At 43.2% G+C, this 19,773-nt stretch overlaps 1 protein-coding gene across 1 annotated transcript in view; it reads left to right on the plus strand.

Annotated features, from left to right (window-relative positions):
- The window catches only part of acss3 (acyl-CoA synthetase short chain family member 3), a 39,470-nt gene extending 20,257 nt beyond the window's left edge, over positions 1-19,213 (plus strand). The window contains exons 10-16 of the mRNA XM_071905729.2: positions 13,072-13,167; positions 13,627-13,690; positions 15,655-15,736; positions 16,264-16,386; positions 16,491-16,590; positions 17,531-17,706; positions 18,564-19,213. Coding sequence (XP_071761830.1) covers positions 13,072-13,167; positions 13,627-13,690; positions 15,655-15,736; positions 16,264-16,386; positions 16,491-16,590; positions 17,531-17,706; positions 18,564-18,647 — 725 coding nt within the window. The 3' untranslated portion in view covers positions 18,648-19,213. The remainder of the gene's footprint in view (positions 1-13,071; positions 13,168-13,626; positions 13,691-15,654; positions 15,737-16,263; positions 16,387-16,490; positions 16,591-17,530; positions 17,707-18,563) is intronic.
- Positions 19,214-19,773: the final 560 nt, after the last annotated feature.

Raw genomic sequence — 19,773 nt, forward strand, 5'->3', positions numbered from 1 at the left:
GCGAGGAGATGGGAGAGAAAAAAAACAATCGAGAGTAAATTGTCCACCGGTTCCAAAGCGGAAATCGAAATTGCCATTTCCCCTCTGAAGCATCCTTTGAGTCAGACTACTTGATGATGAGACAGATGAGAGCCTCGACTTTCTTCTTCTTAACTTTGGGAGAGTCTTGTTCAAGTACAGACTTAACGGGATTATATGTGGATTTTGTCAGTTTTCACTTAAACAAAGTCAGCCTGCAGTCATTTGTGGCTAATCAGCCTCCACTTAACATAGTCAATCTCTCCATTGCACATTGCACCATTGCACTTCAGATTAATGTCATGCTCACAGTGGCCGAGCCCTGATCATTTACAGTAAAGGCTTATCAGGTCACGTCCCTTAGCTCACAGACCAGTGGTTGTTCATTAGACAAGTGAGGGGGAGTTTGCTGTTTGTTTGCTAGAAAGTGCGTAATCTCTCTTTCTTCGCCTCACAATTGACCTATTATCCATTACGGCTGTTGTGGTTTTGGATGAAAAGATATGTAATTGGGAGTCTTGGGTGCATGGTTTTCGCTGCATTGTTTCTCAGGCCTTGGTTCCTAATGATTCTTGAATGGGTAAGACCCTTTTAACCTCTTGGATGGGAAGCTTGTGTCCAGGCAATGAGCCATCATGCTAATGCCACTTTCTCCCCCTCTCTCAGCTCGATTACTGTCCTCCCCGAGCACCGGCAAACCATGATGAATGTGCCAGCGACAGCACAAGAGCGCAATTGGATGTCTCGTTGTTTTGTAATATCCTGCTAATGCCGATGGAGGATCGATGCGGGACAAGCAGACATCTCTGTGTTAAATATGGAATCAATACCGCCGTTGAAAAGGCATCGACCTTGAGGATGTAAAGGCGACAGACATTCTGGAGAACTGCACTCTGATTTGGGCTCAGATTAGCCCACTTGGTGTGATTGGTCTTTCATTGGGAGCGTGAAGAGCTCAATATAGCAGTATTGCAAAAACGTGACTCATCACGGCACCTCGGCTGTTGAGTGTAATCTGCTGACCCTTGAGTTGGGCTGTGGAGCTCGTGCCTCTTGTCACTGCAGCGAAATCAGATTTCAAGTTTTTTTGTGGCTTTTTTTTTTTTTAAGTCTAGCATATACTGTAGCTTTGTGCTTTGGATCAGTGACTCCCAGAATCTGCTGGAAGGCCATTTCAGCTTCAGTCCGAAAAGGAAATGAATTGAAATGCTACCCAGATACATATTGGGCAGCAGTAATCTGTGGGCACATAGAAACTGAATATCAATCAATTCTCAGAACTGACTGGCTGCAGCGGAATGGAATTCCATCTCTGTGCTCAGTTTTAACACACACACACACGCACACACACACACACACACACTGAGCCATTGTTACATAAGGCTTTTCGATGAGCACTTACTGTAAATGTGAGCGGTGTGGGAGTTGAAGGGGTAAGCAATAAGCAGCAATGCGCACATGCACAGAGGATTATGAACTCTGCGAGCCTGTCTGTGCTGTGTGGTTTAAAGACTGAGTTGTTGTTCACTCTGACAGGTCTAACAGGTCTAATACATCCCACAGCAGAGAGCAAAGGTATAAAAAACACCGGTGCTACTCTCCACCTTTTCGTCAGCCTGTCTGACTTGCAGTGAAGATGATAGGACTTTATAAAAGTTTTACAAGACTGGATGTGCTGAACAGAGCTGCCGATTCTCTGTCTCTTTGTCTTCGGCTTCTTTGTTTTTGAGGTAACATCTCATTCTTCTTGAACATCGGGCTGTTTCTGTCATGGTGGAGTTTGATTCACTTCCTCTCTCTCCCTCACACACACACACTCTCACACAAAATACTGTCACACTTTGTATCTATCACAACCAGGTGATTTATTGAGTTTGGAGAAAAAACTCTGGCACCCTCTTGATTTCTGTCTAGATGTGTAAATCCCATTGGATTCTTCACCCCCTGCTAAACTCAATAACTGGCAGCTGGCGGGCAGCGCCGAGATCCAAATGTGTTCTCAGCCTCTTCACGGGAGAATGGATTGCTCCTCGTCTCACCTTCTTTTTCTCTGTCTGTGTGTGTCTGTGTGTGTGTGTGTGCCTGACTCAGTTTGACTGCAAACTTGTGTGTAAAAGAGACAGAATAAATAGACTTGGCCAGATTAAACATATTAAATGGTTCATCATTCATTCACGTTCATACAGCTGAACTGGGAGCTGCCCAGTACATCCACAGTCTTGATGGTAGTTGTTTAGTCATTCACATTTCCTAGCTGCGTTTTCCCAGCCGGTCCAAAGATTCGAACCAGCGACCTTCCAAACGCCCAATGGGATGTCGGCTGAAAAAGTCAGCAGTCTGGCCAGGACACGGCTCACATGTCGCAATACTGCTCTGAGTGTACAAACAGTCCACACTTATCAGTATTTGCATTTTAATTGTGACTCCCAGATATGATATGCCAGTAAGAGGTCAAAAGCGTGTCGACTTGCCAGGAAGAGGCAGAGTGTGTATGATTCCCTCCTGCCTCTGCTGAGTTCATGAGTCACCTCGCCGCCGGTGTCACACCGCACTGTTTCACCGTCTCTCCGGAGACAGGACATCGATCACGCGACTTTTAGCGGTGCCAGCGCTTTGACAACTCTCCTCCATCTTCCCTTCCAACAGAAGGGAAGCAACTCGGTTAATGGAAAGGAGTTTAGCATTCGAGGCTCGTTTACTCAGGAACGGCCGTCCCAGAAAGGAGAGACAAACTTCTTCCTTGAGAGCCTCATTAGAGCTTTATTCATTATACACAGCACACCTGAAATGCAAAGTTTGTTTGCATCCTCTGGCTTTCGACTCAGAAACGAGTCATTTTTCAAGCTTGTGACAGTCGTTTAAAGTCTCTCTCACCTGCTTTTTGCATCTATAAATGATGAAAGATCTGTCCTTCTGCCGTTATCCATCCTGGGGGCTTTGCTCTTTGTGGTCACCTACAAAATAGATACAAATTGAACAGAATCAATTACAACTGCAGTTGCTCATAAATCTTCCCAGCTGCGTGCCTGTAATCTCTCTCATCTGGAATGTAATATTCAGCAGACGAAAGCGGTAATCGATGGTGGGAAACAGGAGCCGAGAGCGATGAAGGCCAGGAGGCTGTGGAGGGACAACAGTGACCTGAGGCGATGGTAGGTGAACTGCATGGCCAACACTGAACTGCAGAAAGTGGCTGTCATGCAAAAAAAAATTCTACTCTTTTCATGTTTACAGCTACAATAATATGGGTGCCTATTGCTTTCCTTGAGGATCTGAGAGTTTTGATGCTGCACATTTACTCTCCAGCTACTCGGTGTGAACCTGCTGTATCATCTCCGTAGAATTATTTATTTATCAAACGGGGCACGCGCTTTTCCCGGTTCCTGTTAAAAGATGCATCATGTAAATCAGCATCATCACGCCGGCGTTTACCCCCACTTTTAAAACGGTTCATCGAGCATGCACGCCGCGTCCTCCTTCCGCCGCCGAAAAAGATGAAAGTGGCTCGGGGTTTTTGGTACGCATCAGTTTCCCATCCGTCCCCCCCCTGGAGGCTTCCCCCTACCCCGCAGCCAAGTGTGTAGCACTGCTGATTGGTAAACAGCCGCATCACACGAAGAGCCGGCGGCACTCGCTCCTTCCTACCACAGCTCTCCTCAGATCTGCACAAGGCCCCGGTTGGAAATGGGAGGAAGTCAACCGACGCAAAACAGTCAGTTTGCTGTGATGGTGCCGTGGAGAGGGGCAGCGTGAGTAAGACGCACGGCAGAGACGAGGTCATGGGTCGAAGTACGTCTCTTGTCCTTGAGTAGAAAACGCCGCTGCCAGCAGGCTTCGATTTCATGGAGCTTGGCTTTGGAATACATATCCAGGGACAAACACTTATATTATGCCAGCTGTTACCAATCCAGGATTTGTCGGTTACCAATCCAGGATTTGTCGGTTACCAATCCAGGATTTGTCGGTTACCAATCCAGGATTTGTCGGTTACCAATCCAGGATTTGTCGGTGACATCACATACAATACCAAATTTACACATTCTCTGCTGGAGATATTCAATTATGCAAACAAGCTTGTGGGCAAAAGTTTGACTAATTTGATCAATTTAGCTTGTGATTAGTTTTTATATAAGAGCGCTTGGCTGGTGCTGCGGCAGAGATTGGTTTTCCGAGATAGAGTGGAAATGATCGGCGCGCTCGTTATTCCCATGTGCGGCGAACTCAATCATTTCTCAGCCTCTCGCTGTCATCTGATGTGCTGATTCATTCTGTCTCATCAACCCAGCCATGACACCACGCTGCTCTTTTTTTTCTCTCTCATCCCTCCTCCTACCTTCATCATCATCATCATCATCATCATCTGTCATTCGCAGTTATGTGCTTCCTTCACACACACACACACACACACACACACATTATCCCCCACCACACACACATACCACCACCACCACCATCCAATACACACACACAAAATCTGTCACCCTTGAGCCACCCAAAATCCACATGCAACCCCAGCCTACTTCCACTTGTGTACATATGAGAAAATGGCTGCCATTTTGAAGCCTGATAATAATCTGTGCGCTATTTTAAGACCCAAGCGCCATCGGCGGGGTGGGTGGGGGGGTATGGGGGGGGGGCTGGAGGGGGGCGATGATGAGGGTTGCTGATGTCACCGGCGTTGCCTGGCAACCAATGTGTGTTTCCAGTTGGCAGGGTTTGGCTGCCTCGCCAACGAGAGGTGGCGGATAGAGTCGGAGATTACAGTAGTGCAGTAGGTGGCTCACTCTCTCTGTCTCTGTCTGATGGTCTCTCTCTCTGTTTCTCTTTGTTTCTCCGTCTCTCTCAGACAGCAGATGCCTTTGTTAATAGATGGTATTATCTTGTAGAAGTGAATCGGACCTCTTCAAAAGGTCTGACTTGTCAGTTAAGTAGAGAATTGGCTATTTCTCCCTCTGGCCTTTACCAAGGGCAGCATTGGCAAAGGGCTGTTTTCCTCCTCCTGGAGAATAGTGAGAGCCTCAGAAGGTCGGTCCCACACTGTGAAGGGGAGTGATACAGCCTCCTTGGAAGCACTGTCCTCTCACGGAAGAAAAACAGAGGCTTTTATCAGCCCAGCATTTACCAACTCAGCACTGCCGTAGTGCACTGGAACACAGGGTTAATGGGGAAACTTAACCTGAAAGAATGTTGATTATTTTAAATCCAGCACCTGTATGATATCTTTTCACAAGAAGCTTCTCAGTGGTCAGCTGGTGGTTCTCCGGTTTAACCGGACTCTTTCATCCATGCGTCTGTGAAGCTACTTTGATACAGCCAACAACTCAGAGGTAGTAATGAAGAACTAGGTTTTATGTTGATTGGACCATCCCCATTTTGAATCAAGCAATTGCAAGTTATGTTTGTTGACATCATTTGGGGATGTAGATACCAAACGCCGTGGTTTGAATTCAAATTATTTACCAGCCAATTGGTGATCAAGAAAAGAAAGATGAATTGGGTTTCTGTATGAACGCTCATGCTCGCCCTGGATTATGACTTTTTTACAGCTGCATCTTTTTCTACACTGCGGCACCTTTCAATTAGTTGTTTCAGCATCGTGCCTACAGCACCTTATCTCTGTAGGAAAAAGTTACACTGTTGGCTTAACTGTATAAAATGGAATTGTAAAACAGAGCCCAACCCATTTCCCTTGCCTTATTGGTATTCCTTCCCACCACTTTTCTGCACAAAGACCAGTCCCTCTGCTTCCCCTATTAAGACACACATCAGAATGCATTTCTTTTCACTCGCATTGTGCCTGTGTCAAGTCACCCTCGTGCCCTGTGGCCCACCTATGGGACATGCATGGGGGTCTTGGCTTTGCGCCTCACGTCAGTCAAGCACCAAAAAGCTGCTGTCACTCAGTCCGCCTCATTACGACGCTGCAGAGACAGTAGCGCAGATGTCGTGGGCGAGCGGCTCGTGTAATTACAGGTTGGCGCCTCTCCGAGAGCCGAGGTGCTACGTTTGCGTTACCTCGATGTTTACTGGAGGCTGCTGTCATCAGGTCTCTAACCTGGGAGCTCGTCTGGCATTCGTGCCAAACCATTGTGCCATTTGTCTGTTGAGATTTCTGAGGCGCGAGCGGGGGTCTTTCATTAGCAAGTTAAGTAGCGAATTTGTATGCATCAACATACCTCTGAGTGTAAGAGCGGAACTGTCTGAAAAGTGATAAGGGAGGCAATGTTTTTAGCTGATGGAATGAAATTGTCCTCTAAAGAGTCCGACTTGTAATTGGAAGTGTGTGTACGTGTGTGTGTGTGTATGTAAATACTTGCGCATCTGTCTGTTTCTTTCATGTCTCTCTTTGGTGGGCAGCATCTCCGACCTTATGCAGCTCTTAATTCCCCACGCTTTTCACTTCTGTCATTTCTCTCTTCCCTCTCCTCCTCCCTCTTGCGCTCACTTTTCTTCCCTCGTTATTTTGCTCAATTTTAACATTCAGCCCAATCAGAAAGGCTTGATTAACCAGCCCCTTGGTCTCTACCTGTGTCTGCCTCCTCGGCAGACTGCCAAAGACAGTCTTAGTCTAAGCTGTATTGTCCAATACAGACTCTTAGCAGAACAAATCCTGCGAGTCCCTTGTAAGATTTGGACTTCCTCTCATCCTTTGACCCAGACTCTCAGAGAAAATGCACGGGTAAAAAACCAACACCACTTACAGCTATACACACAAATTATGTATTCACACACGCATTTTTTCATAGTGTTTCTATTTTGCTGCCATGTTGTATGAAGTGGATGGATTCTTGGTATTGTCTGAAGCAAGTAAAATTGAAACATGAAACACGTATCATAAAAAAAGACAAGAACATAGAACGCTGTCTAGCCAAGCTGTTGGCCATCTATTCTCTCTCTCTCTCTTTTCTCATGTTCTCATCCTCCTACGCTTCCCCGCCTTTTCGCCTGACCTTGGGTCGACTATCTGGTTCAGCTCTTAAGTTACCCCAGCAACCACATATCACCAGGACAACCGCAAACACTGCTATGCATATGTATGGATGTATATGGATGGATGTATATGACACTGAGAGGCAGGACACATGAATGACAAACACACAATTTCCTTTTCTTGTGTGTGTGCGTTAGGGTTAGACTGCACATCATTTGCACACTGGTTGAGTTAAACCTCAACGACCAAAGAGTTTTTCTGGCTAACGTTAGACTGAAGCCTAGTGAAAAAGGTAAAGGATAAAAGAGGAGGAAGCTAATATTATGAAGCCTAGTGCTCTTGCTAATAACTGCAAAAAAAAAAAATCCAATCTAGCCAATCTGCTAAATTATCTAGGTTAGCTAGTTAGCCTAGCTGACCTTCCACGTTCAAACTAGCCATACTAGCACATAGTTAGCTAGTTAAGCTAGTTAGCTAGCCTGCTGACCTTCCAAGAACATGAATGCCATGGTCATGAATGAGTGAAAAAAGAAGTCATTTAAAATGTTTTATATATATTTTGTATTTAACAATACAACAATATGTGCCATATCCAAGGTGAGCATTCATACAGAAGCCCAGTTCAAAAGAAGGATGTACTAACCCACAAAAGGTGACCACAGAGAACATCAGGCTCCACTGTTATAAATCTACCAGACCCTCAGACAGGCAGACCCATTCACTAGCCACCTAATCTAAATGTTAAGGGTTGGCAGCTGCAATACAAACAGGCCTCTAGGCTGGAACGACCTGCCCAACAAGATCAGCTCAGCCAACTCAGTGTGCTCCTTCAAAACACTTTTAAAATACAAAAATGCCCTTTTGTATTTAACATGTTTTGTTGTAGCTTGGTATATTGCTGGTATATTGGTTTTGTTAGTATGCTGGTTATGTATAATGGCTGGGTAGCATAGTCTTATTGTCCCTCACCCACACACACTTAAATTAGTTTCACATTTTTGTTTGTTTGCTCACATTTTATTTATTTCTTAGATTTGTATTTATGTTGCAGAGCACTTTGTACTACTTGCACTTCGACAATGGAATTCTTTTATGAGGAGCGCTGAACCAAAAAACATCAAATCCAACATGACAACTCAACAGAGAGTGAGGTAGCACATCCAAAATTTTGTTTCATGTTGTGTGCCTCCATAAATAAGTGAAAGCTGAGTATTGTGTCTAGTCATTTTTCAATTTCAATTTTGGATGCGCTACCTCTTTTAGTTGTTTGTATCACTTTGTATCACTCTTGTAAAGGTTGTATTCGGAACATCTTCCTGATATTGAGTTGCAGCCCCTTTTGCACAGTCTAAATCTCAATTGTCTCAAAGCGTAAAAATCTTTCTCTAACTCGTCTGCTTCTCTTTATCTACATCTCCTCCTTTGTGACTGGTACAGCTGGGAAATCAATAAGGGATAATGGCTTTTACCTGGATTCACCATATCGGTTGAACCTTACTGTGTTTATGTGTGGTTGTGTGTCTCAGTGTGCAGGCGGTAACATTGTTAGAGGAGAAGACAGTCGTTGCCTCTATGAGAGAGGGAGTGAGGGCTTGAGGGGTACCAGGGAGGAGAGAAAACACATGATCAGAGAGCCGGGTTTTGTTTTTACAGACAACAACCCCCCTCCAAGCTGCTAGTAATGAGCAAGGCTGTTCGATGGCTCTCTCCAACACCGACCCCCCCTCCCCCACCCCACAGCATCCACTCATTCATCACACTCAAAATGCCTCTCACTGGCCGAGCTGAGCTCCAACAGGTCAAGGGAAGATTGATTTGTTTGTGTACAGAGGAAAGGAGTGAGAGAGAGAGCAAAAGAAAAGGGAGAGAGAGAGAGAGAGAGAGAGAGGTAGGGCTAGGGTGAGGCTGACCGAGAGTCAGACCGCCAGTCAATCAGACAGATAGACAAGCACACAACCTGAGAGTATATGTGTGTGTGTGTGTGTGTGTGTGATAGACTCCAGCCCACAGACAATGCTTTCACTCGTTTCCATGTTCAGACTCCCCTAGCGTCCACTCACCTGTCTCAGCCCATATGTGATCTCACCTTCAAAATGGGACTAGAATAGTAGCAATGGCACTGTTTTGACTTAGCTGTCTTAGCTGTCTTTATTATATGGGCAGTTTTCATAGGAAACCCCAAATAGACACACGTTAGACCACAGACCTCCATTTGAAAAGATTTTGATTTTTGATGGTGTTGATTTAATATTGAATTGTATAACACTGTATTTGAGGAGATAATAGTGGTGAGAGTGATATTGTATATATTGTATATTGTATATATTGTATATTCTCTAATAGGGATAATGTCTAGTGAATTAAATTATTATCATGTCGATGAGTCCTTTCAAAATGTCAAACTGTCCAAAATGTTTCCTAGCATGATTTCCTACCAGGCAATCGAAATGCTTCGGAGCGTTTTAATCATGTTTTTGTATCTATTCTCCATTCATCGATCCTATCTACCTGTTTGTCACCCACACATAGATTGGACCCTTTGAATTTCTTAGGCAGACCATTAGTCTCTCTGAGCCACGGGGGTGTTTTCTAACCAACAGGGATAATGTATAGTCAACAACTGCCACGTTGTGATCTATTATGCCTACACATCTGAGCTGGGGAAGCAACCTCGGGAGTTCTTGGGAAACAAAACCTGAGTCAGCTATTAGAAACTGAAACCTATTCTCTTCAACTTACCGCCTCTTATGTAAATATGAGAAAAAAGGATTTTAGCGAGGTTACTAATTATCACTCATTGAGAGCTCACTGATTTGTCTTAAATTGTGCTGATGATTTCTTCACTTTTGGACTTGATTCTACACCTGGAATCTGCACAGGCAACACTCCGTCTTCCTGTACGCCTTGTAAAATGTTAAGGGCCAATTATGTTGTCTTTTTTCATTTGGGTTTTAGCTTTATTTGCTGGGTGTGAATTGCCTGCAGCGAGCCCCGGCGCTCCCCTTTATACAGCCAGGTTTAAACACGCTCACGCTGACACAGCTCAGTGGATATGTTGAGCCGTTTGACGATATTGGCCCTTTATTAAAATCGGATATTGTCCCGCCATTGTCATCCAGCTCTGATATGATGCAGTTTGTTTGATTAATTATATTAATCTATAATATTTATTCATTGTCTATGGGAAGCTCTTAATCCAAATTGATTCTACTGCAACATTTTGGCCAGATTCAACACAAGTAGGTCTATGCATGAATATATTATTATTATCCTGGGTTTCAATGAAGATTTTTGGATGGATGAAATGCTGTTTAGCCTTTATTTCTTTCTATGGCTACTTTACATGTTTCAGTAGGTGCCTACATCAGGGGTATCTCAAGCCATAGAAAAATAAAGACTTTTGCAGTAGTACCTTGACTTCCTTTTTCATACAGTATCATTTGTGCACAGCTTCAGTCCAAAAATATCAGTATTGACCTTCAAACACGCATATCAGTCAAATCCTAGTAACCTGCCAACAACATGAATCCAGTCCTATCTTCTCAAAGGTCATTTCCCCTTTGCTCTAGTTCCAGTCAGATTATATGATGGTCATAAATGTTGGCAACGCGTGTAGTTGTCACAAACCTTACTGGTTGTCACACACCTGAGGGGGAAGCTAAAGCCGTGATTGGTCAGCAGGGGGTCTGTCATCACCTTGCACTTTGACCAGAAGGGCGGGACCAAAATGCCGCCTTGAAGGCATAAAAAATCATTTTGGATCGTTGGTGGTGAGCTCTGTCTGGACCGAGGGTGATGGGCTTTGAACCCTGCAGGGAGCAGCTAACCTGCTGCTGATGAATGAGGCTTGAGTGGCTGCCAGTTCAGAGGCCACTGCAGTTGGGGAAAGTAGTCATCTCACCCTTGCCTCCCTCTTCATTCGATAGCTTAATCCCCCGGTCAACCGACAGCTACCTCCTGCCCCCCGTATGGCGGCTCATGTCTTTGAAGCCTGCGGTGCTGAAGTAGGTTTGTGCTTGTTTGATTAGCAGGAGAGGGGGAGATACATTCTGGATCCACTGAGCAGGTGAACCAACCTGAATTCTGGGAAACATGGATTCAAGTTGCTGGAAATGTTCCACAGGGATCTTGGGCCTTGCTAACTTGAAAGTGCCACACAGTTCCTAAAGATTTTTCAGAGGCGCGTTCATGTTACGAACATCTCATCCCAAAGGTCACTATTGGGTTGAGATCTGGGGAGTGGGACTGAACTAAAGTCACTGTTATGTTCCAGAACCGTCTTGACATGGTGCTATATTTTTCTGCCTGAAGTTTCCATTTGTCTGATATTCAGACTGGATGGCATTTCGTTTTCAACTTGAATCTAGCGACAAGTTGTGAGTTATCAGATGCCCTTCTGCACATCACTGTTGTACTGAGCTGGTATTTGTATACTTGTGGCCGGGTGTTAGCTTGAACGAGTCTTGCCATTCTCCTCTGTCCTCTCTGATCAACAAAGCATTTTCGCCCTCAGGACTGCTGCTGACTGAATGCTGTATGCCCCTCCACCATGGTGGCATCTGCCTGTGTGTCTGTGTGTTTGGAGACACATTCTTGTGAACACAATAACTCAAGAACAATAGATTATACAAACTTCATACTTAGACCACAGGTTCCCCCTGTAGAATAGATGAGCTGATTAGATTTTGGAGTACCTAGCGGCATATTTTTACATATTAATGAGGATGGCGTGACGCTTGTGAACACAATAACTCAAGAACAATACATAACAGAAACTTCATACTTACACCACAGGTACTCCTGTCTGATTAGATTTTGGAGCACCTTGCTGCATAAATGTGCATATTGATGAGGAAAATTGGCATTTGTAAAGACCATAACTCGAGAACAATACATGCTAGAAACTTCCTACTTACACCGTAGGTACCCCCTATAGAGTAGATGATTTGATTAGATGTTGGAGCACCTTGCTGCATACATTTGCATGTTAATGAGAAAAAATGGGTAGCACAATTAGGCAGCTCATTCTCGGTAAGCTGTATACACAGTAAGTGCCAAAAACCCAGAAGGTTGGCTTTTTCTGAGATGCTGGAACCGGCACATCTGAGACTAATGATCAAACGATGTTCAAAGTCACTTAAATCACACATCTTCCCCATTCTAATGTTTAGTCAAACAGTAATTGAACCTCTCAGTCCTGTCTGCAGGATTTATACTTGTGCTTTATGTGCCTCACTGTCTGGAGGAGCAAGCTGTTTGCATAAACACAGAGGTGTAAGAAAATGGATGCTGAGAACAATGAAAGCGATCATGAAGTTGAAAATGCTCTGCTTTTGTACTGTCTGTCACCTGTTGTGTGCTTGTTAGATAACACACCAGCTGAGTTTAAGTAGGGCTGATTGACTGGGAATAGAAGTAAGACATGGCAGGCAGATGGAGCGTTCATCTGTATCTTTGTTCTTGTATTTTCCCTGAGAAACCCACCGACACCTACAGATTGAAAAGTAGGGCTGTTTCTTTGCAGGCTCAGTGCCTTGAAATCGAGGTTTAACATACGGAGGAGACAGAGATTCAGATCTCTCAGGGCTTTTTTAAGCCGGGGCTGCTCTGCTGCTGTGCGATTTCCGATGTAATCTTGCTGCAGATAGCTTAGAGGGGCTGATCGATTCTGTTATTCATTCGCTGGGTGGGCTAGTTGGACTGTCAAACAGGCAAGCCCATACTGGAAGTGGGGCAGTGTTAGGTGGTGGAGTCAGAGAGATGCCCATAGGAGCTGTCATAGTTCTGCGTAATGTAGGTTAATGCTGCTCACAGGAGCAATGCAGCCCAATACCACACAAACTGTCAGGCTAGTTTGTCTGGCTCACCATTCAGAAGGTGTTGCATTTGCATATAGAGGAGAGGAGCAGGGGATATATCTAGAGAAAAGGTATGATGTACAACACGACTGAGGTTGTTTCAAAAGCATAACGTTGGACCACTGATCCAGGCCACTGATCTCTCTCTCTCTCTCTCTCTCTCTCTCTCTCTCTCTCTCTCTCTCTCTCTCTCTCTCTCTCTCTCTCTCTCTCTCTCTCTCTCTCTCTCTCTCTCTCTCTCTCTCTCTTATATATATATATCAGAGACTGGCTCAGCCATCACCTCCTCCTGTATCGGCCTGGGGAACTCACTCACGCCCCCTGCTGGACAGGCCGGCAAGCCTGTTCCAGGTTACAACGGTAAGAGAGTCACAACAACTGTACATCTAAATCACATTCATTAAAGCAGACACACTGAACACACACCAACCCTGTCTATCAATGGGCTTACGCTGCTTGTTTGCCACCAAATCTGTGTGCGTTTGTATTTGCTATTTGGATCTATATTGACCTGTATCTGTATTGATTCTGATTTAATATTATGTTTCTACTTTCCAGCCATCATTGTTATGTACACATTCAATCACAGATACTGATAAACCAATATTTAAACCAATCAACTGATGTATAGCTTCCAAAAGTAATGAATTTTGCTTCGAAATGGAGAAGACTAAGCAGCTGTGCATTTCCCTGCACAGTATATACTGTATATATATATATATATATATATATATATATATATATTGCTGTTCTAGCTTGCCAGTGGGTGAAATATGGCCCCTCTGAATATGATTTGTATGCTCTTCCTCTTTCCACCAGTCACAGTGATCAACGATGACATGCAGGAGGTGCAGCCAAGAATCCTGGGTAATATTGTGGTGAGGTAAGCCGCACGGTTACATTCACAGCCCTGCGAGCAGCTTAGTCATTACTCTATACTCCCTTTGTCTGTCGTCTACACACACACACACACACACACACTCACACACTCACAGATTTAAAGTGTGACATAAAAACATCTTGCACACCCTAATCAAATTTTAAATCCAATTCTTCAGCCGTTAATCTTAATAAGTCACTGTTGGGCAGCTTGTATCAGACTCAGAGGAACTTCACTCCTCTATGTTGTCAGGGCTGGAAAAGGAAGGGTGTGTGTATTTGTGTGTCTGTGTGTGTGTGTGTGTGAGTGTCTAAGAGAGCCGGCGGTGTAAAGTGGGCTCCATCAGAAGCTCCAGCAGTCAACCCTAGCCCTTTGTGCTCCCTTATCTTTCAGCCTGTTACCTTTCTGTTATCGTCCTCCAACTCCATTTTCCTGCTCTTTGTAACTGCTGGTACTGACTCGATGCCAACAAGAGGGATTTCCAAGGAATCCACACACAGTGCACACAGGGAGACAAGCAGGTGGAGTTGTAAACAGACTGTGATACTGTACCTCCTTCTATTAGCCAGTAAATCTCACACCCCCAGCCCTGATCTCTGTTCAGAAACCACAGCTACATGAATTCATATTATATCTAAAAAGAGCGAGTTTGTTGGCAGAAGAAGGCATATATCCTTGCATTGTGTTATGGCTGTTATGCGCCTTGTGTCTTAATGCCAAGAAGAAAAAACCATTAGTGGGTAATTGAATTATGTCGGTTGTGATACAAATTTGCATGCTTCAAGTGTAGTTTTCCTGCATGGGAAGTCTTCAACAGTGTGTGACAGGCTCATTAAGTTAAATGCAGGCAGCCAAACCGCGGCACATTATCAGCTCCCGGTTTTATTCTTCTATTTTTTTTCCCGGCTTGAACAATATTGGAGGAGATGCCCTAGATTTTGCTGCAGTCATAGGCAGCCAGAGGGACGTTTTGTTCCCATCAGCTTTCAACAGCAAATCAGCATCCAAAATAAGATCATCGGTGCGTTTTAATATGCGCTTCCTTGTATCAGAATGAATCCACACAGAGGCACGTTTAGAGGTTAAACCTGCCAAATGGGACCGTCTTGGGCAAGATACGGGTCGGGAAAGGGGATTACTGGTAGCTCCTGTGTAAACAAAGACTCAATGACCCAGCTACCCTATCTCTCAGTGTGTGTGTTTGTGTGTGTGTGTGTGTGTGTCTGCAAGGTCTCAGTGTGGGTCAGGCAAGGTGAAGTCCAGCAGAGACTGGCGCTGTGTCTAGACTAACTGTGGTGTAGTGAAATAATATCCATGGCCAGGCGCTCCTTTATCGCCGTATTGTTTTAAGTCAGATAGACTGACAACCATGGAAAAAACAAACCTAGACCTGGACCAGATAGTCATTTTATGTCTAGAAACACATTGGAAATAAGTCTGTTGCTCAATTGCGTCATCCTTTATGATTTTGAAATGCCTAATTTTTGTTTTCGTCATGGTGGTTAGCAGGATCATCTCTTAAATCACTTCTTAAAACCTATTTTATAGACTCACTTTTATAAAATGTCTCCTATCCTATTAGTTTTACTACTATATTTTGCTACACCTTATTCTCATCTTTTCATCTTGAGGTACAGTCTTAATTTTACTTGTTTTAATTTACTAAACGCACTTTAACTCTTTTTGAAAAAGTGTTATATACAAATTAAGTTTATTACATTTTAAGGTGCATTTTGTTCCACAATAAATGCGTTGAAAAAGTGATGACGCTTTCACAGTGTGGAGCCTATTATTTTAGAGTTATTGAATGGTGATTTCATCATTCAAAATCTCTAAAATAGGTAATGATAGGTAGGTTTTTTTCTGTTTTTCTCCATGCCTGTATGTATGCAAATGTAGCCAAATGGCTTGACTAAACTAAACTAAACTAAACTAAACTGATGGTGTATCTTTCCTTTCCCCCTCAGACTCCCTCTACCACCTGGTGCAGCGCTGTCACTGTGGCAGAACCAGGATCTGTTCAAGGAGCTCTACTTCACTAAGTTCCCAGTACGTCCTGGCATTTCCTCACAATACACTGTGTATTGGACATGCATTAGTTCCCCAACTTGATACATTTGCACTTACAGTAGACATGTTGTTAATTGCAATTTCACAAAGGTATTTCTTTGGTCAGTTTCATTCAATTTTCCTTGTATGCCACTGGCATGTAGCAGATAGACTTAACCATGGTGAGTATATGGTATAAGATGGCCCTCTAGTGTTGAAATGTTTCATCACACAAATACGGTATATGCCCCTTTGAGATCTTTGAGGACCAGTGAGAGGTTTGAATGACTGATAAATATGGGAATACTGGTGCAAGACACTTTTAAACTATGAAACATGTATGTGCATATATTACTAAGCACCTGTAGAATTTTGATTGCAGTTGAATGTTTTAATGACATGTCTCAACATGAAAATTACAACATATGTGCTCTATTGCTCTGTTGATATTTTCAGTGATTCTACTATAATGCTCCTAAATACCAAGATGTAACATAATGCTTACATCCTTCCTGTTTAATCATCAGGGCTACTATGACACCATGGATGCAGGCTTCGTGGATGAGGAGGGCTTCCTGTACATCATGTCGCGCTCTGATGATGTCATCAACGTGGCAGGACACAGGCTGTCGGCTGGGGCGTTGGAGGAGGTAGGAGAAGGATGGGAGATGAAGCGGCGTAAAGATTTTCCCAACTCTTCCTTTGGTATTATAATGTATATATCTGTGTGTGTGTGTGTGTGTGTGTGTTGCAGTCTGTGCTGCAGCACCCTGGGGTGGTGGACTGTGCTGTGGTGGGTCTAGAGGACGCTCTGAAGGGCCACGTCCCCCTGGCCCTGTGTGTGCTCAGGACTGGTGAGGCATGACAAATGGATTGTTTCATGTAAACAAAGTCATAAATTACTTGTTACCCGTTAATTATTTCGAAAGTAATATTAGCATTTTACATACTACTACTAGTAATCCATCACAGAATATATAACGTTTCACCATTACACCCCCAATTGGTGATTGCATCCTCGCTTACCTTCAAAAATCAGGATTACTCGTCATCCTTTCGTTGAAATCAAAGTAGTAGAAACACTTGCACAGACAGAAAGTACGTTTTTAAGTAAAACAAACTTGAGTGATAGGGGTGGGATGTAGGATTTAAATAATTATGCTTCAATCTGCTATTTAGAGGGTTTGATAAAAGTAATGACTTTTTTGAGTAGTAACTGTAATACTAGTACTGAAACTGAAATAGTAATATGTTACATTATTTCTGGGAAAAGTAACAATATTATTTTAAGGCGTTACCATGTAACACTGCAGTTTCAGGGTATCTTAATTCAGGGTAGATTAATTATTTTCTTGTATTACATTACTACAGGTAGTAAGTCTGACCCACATGCATGTCCACTCTTAGATTAATACACAACAGGGTTAATAATAACATATGCCAAATGTGTTTTCATTGCATTGCATTGTCCCTAAACATTTCATTTCCTGGTGTTCTTTTTCTTATACTGCCAATTTATATTTTCACAAGTTCAATAGCTATCAGGTGTTTTTAACAGATTTTTGTTTCTTCATTTTGGTTGATAAATTGTTCTTAAATTAAATTCCAGGTAGCTCAACTTTCCAAAAACCTGCAGATACATAATTTGCATAATGTTGCAAATCAATCATTCAGATTCTGGGTGTGTATATACCAGTGTATCTTAAACATCTGTGTTTGCTTGCGTGTGCCTTTACTGTATCTATGTTTGTGTGTGTGTGTGTGTGTGTGTGTGTGTGTGTGTGTGTGTCTCAGACATGCAGAAGAGCGAGGAGGCGATAGTTAATGAGATGGTGAAGCTGGTGAGGGAGACCATCGGGCCGGTCGCTGCCTTCAAGAAAGTGCTGTTTGTTCGAGGACTGCCCAAGACACGCTCCGGCAAGATCCCCCGCTCCTCTTTAGCCAACCTGGTCAACGGCAAGCCATACAAGGTACACCTTTTTTCTTTTTTTAACAGGAGAGGGAGTGAGAGCTTCAGTACTGCAGAATAAACGTGCGGAATGGAGACTGTTTGCACATGTGGTTTATTCCTCCCCTGTGCTTGGATTTACAGCCGCTCAGAAGACGATAAATCTCATTGTGCAGTTCAGAATTTGAATAACGACGGCACATTAGCAGGCCCTGCACTCCTTTAATAGACTTGAGGGCACATTGGGGATTTCATCTCTCTACAGCTACCAACTCAGTTTTGTGCTGATCGGGCGCTGGAGACCCCAAGAGAGAACTGGATGACAAACTGAGCATCATTACACCTTAATGTAGGTCTGATTACAGACGGAAATACAGGGTTTCCACGGATCCTTGAAAAGTGTCACAGTCTTAAAATGGATAATCTAAATTTAAGGCCTTAAAAGTATCAAAATATCGTAAATACAGTCTTATTTTCTATTCATCATGCAATGACAGGTTTCTTTACACTGCATGTCCACTCTTAGATTAATACAGAACCGGGTTACTAATACAATATGTAAAACATGTTTTGTTTTTTCATCGCATCTTCTTTACTAAACACAATTGGACTTCATGTCCCTTAACACTTAATTTCTTGGTGTCTTATGGTTTTCTTATACTCCCCATTTAGAGTTTCACAACTTTTATTAACAGTGTTCTGTAATGGGCTGGTTTTGCTAGCCTTGTTTCTGTATTTTAGTTAAGTTTGCCTTAAATTCAATCCCAGGTAGCATTAAAAAGGTCTTAAAAGCCTTAAATTTGGTTTTCTGAAACCTGCAGATACCCTGAAATATGGAAGGCTGCAAAAGCTAAAAATGTAAACAATGTTTCTCCACAGATCACTCCAACCATTGAGGACCCAGAGGTGTTCAAAGACATTGAGAGGCAGGTAGAAAAGGCCCTGAGACCTGCTGGACTCTGAACTCCTCATTGGGATGACCGGGACACCTGCGGCTGCGTACAGTACAGCGCACTGTAAAGGGGGATATCCGAATATGCACAATCACCCACTGCAGAAAGTGTGCATGCACGTTCACGCCATGCACAGGGAAGTACAAATGAGAGCGTAACAAGTAGAAGTGATTTTTTTTATTCATTTTCTCAACACTGCTATCTTGAGTATGTAGGCTCGGGTATGTTAGTGGGTGATTAACTGTGAAAGATAATAGGGCAGCTGGAGGGAGACATTTCTGGACCAACAGTGTAAGTCTTACCTTCTCACATGTATGGGTGATAATAAACCCATAAAGTCAGGTTGAATTTTACATCAGCATTGAATGTAGACACCAAGTAACATTACATATGTATGTAATTTGAATAAAAATGCAAGATATTACTGTACTACAGTACTGTATGTGTTTTCTAAATTCCTAATTAATGGATATAGGGGGCAAGATTAATAATAATGAATGCAACTCATTCACTGACAGTAGTTTTTTTTTTATTGACAATGAAAATTTGTTTTGCTCACCACTTAGTTTTGACCAAAGTACAAGAAGTAATAAATAAAAAAAAATGGACACAAAATAAAATGATTCATTGTTCGTGCAAATCGAAGATGTAAAAAACAAACCGAAAAAAGCGAAAAAAACAAACAAAAACTTGTTGGAGTAGTCCATCAGAAATAACTAAAAGACAGAGAGTAGGGCTGTACAATAGGTTACCCTGGAAACTCCGACGGAAACAAAGAGTTAACAGTTACACCAACGTAAGTCACAGCAAGCAACAGGTTTTTGTCATTAAAAGTCACCTCACTTCAACATGGTCATATACACTCTACGCACACTATGAGCTAAAGCAGTCTGTCTTTCAGTTATTTCCGCTGTTCTGTTACTTAAGTGTCTGAGGGCAGGATTCCATGGTGAGGCGGTTTGGGGGGGGGGGGTGAGTGTCCCGTGTGTGACCGTATAGCCCGACAAAACATACAGTACAGCAAGTGACATGATTCTACCGACGCCGTCCTGCTTTTTTTTTGTTGTTCTGTTCTCTGAGAGGAAGTTTTGTGCGACTTCGGAGAACAGTGGCGTCTTTATTTTGTTTCGTCCTTG

This window comes from Centroberyx gerrardi, chromosome 24, assembly GCF_048128805.1.
Source record: "Centroberyx gerrardi isolate f3 chromosome 24, fCenGer3.hap1.cur.20231027, whole genome shotgun sequence".
NCBI classification, from domain to species: Eukaryota; Metazoa; Chordata; class Actinopteri; order Beryciformes; family Berycidae; genus Centroberyx; species Centroberyx gerrardi.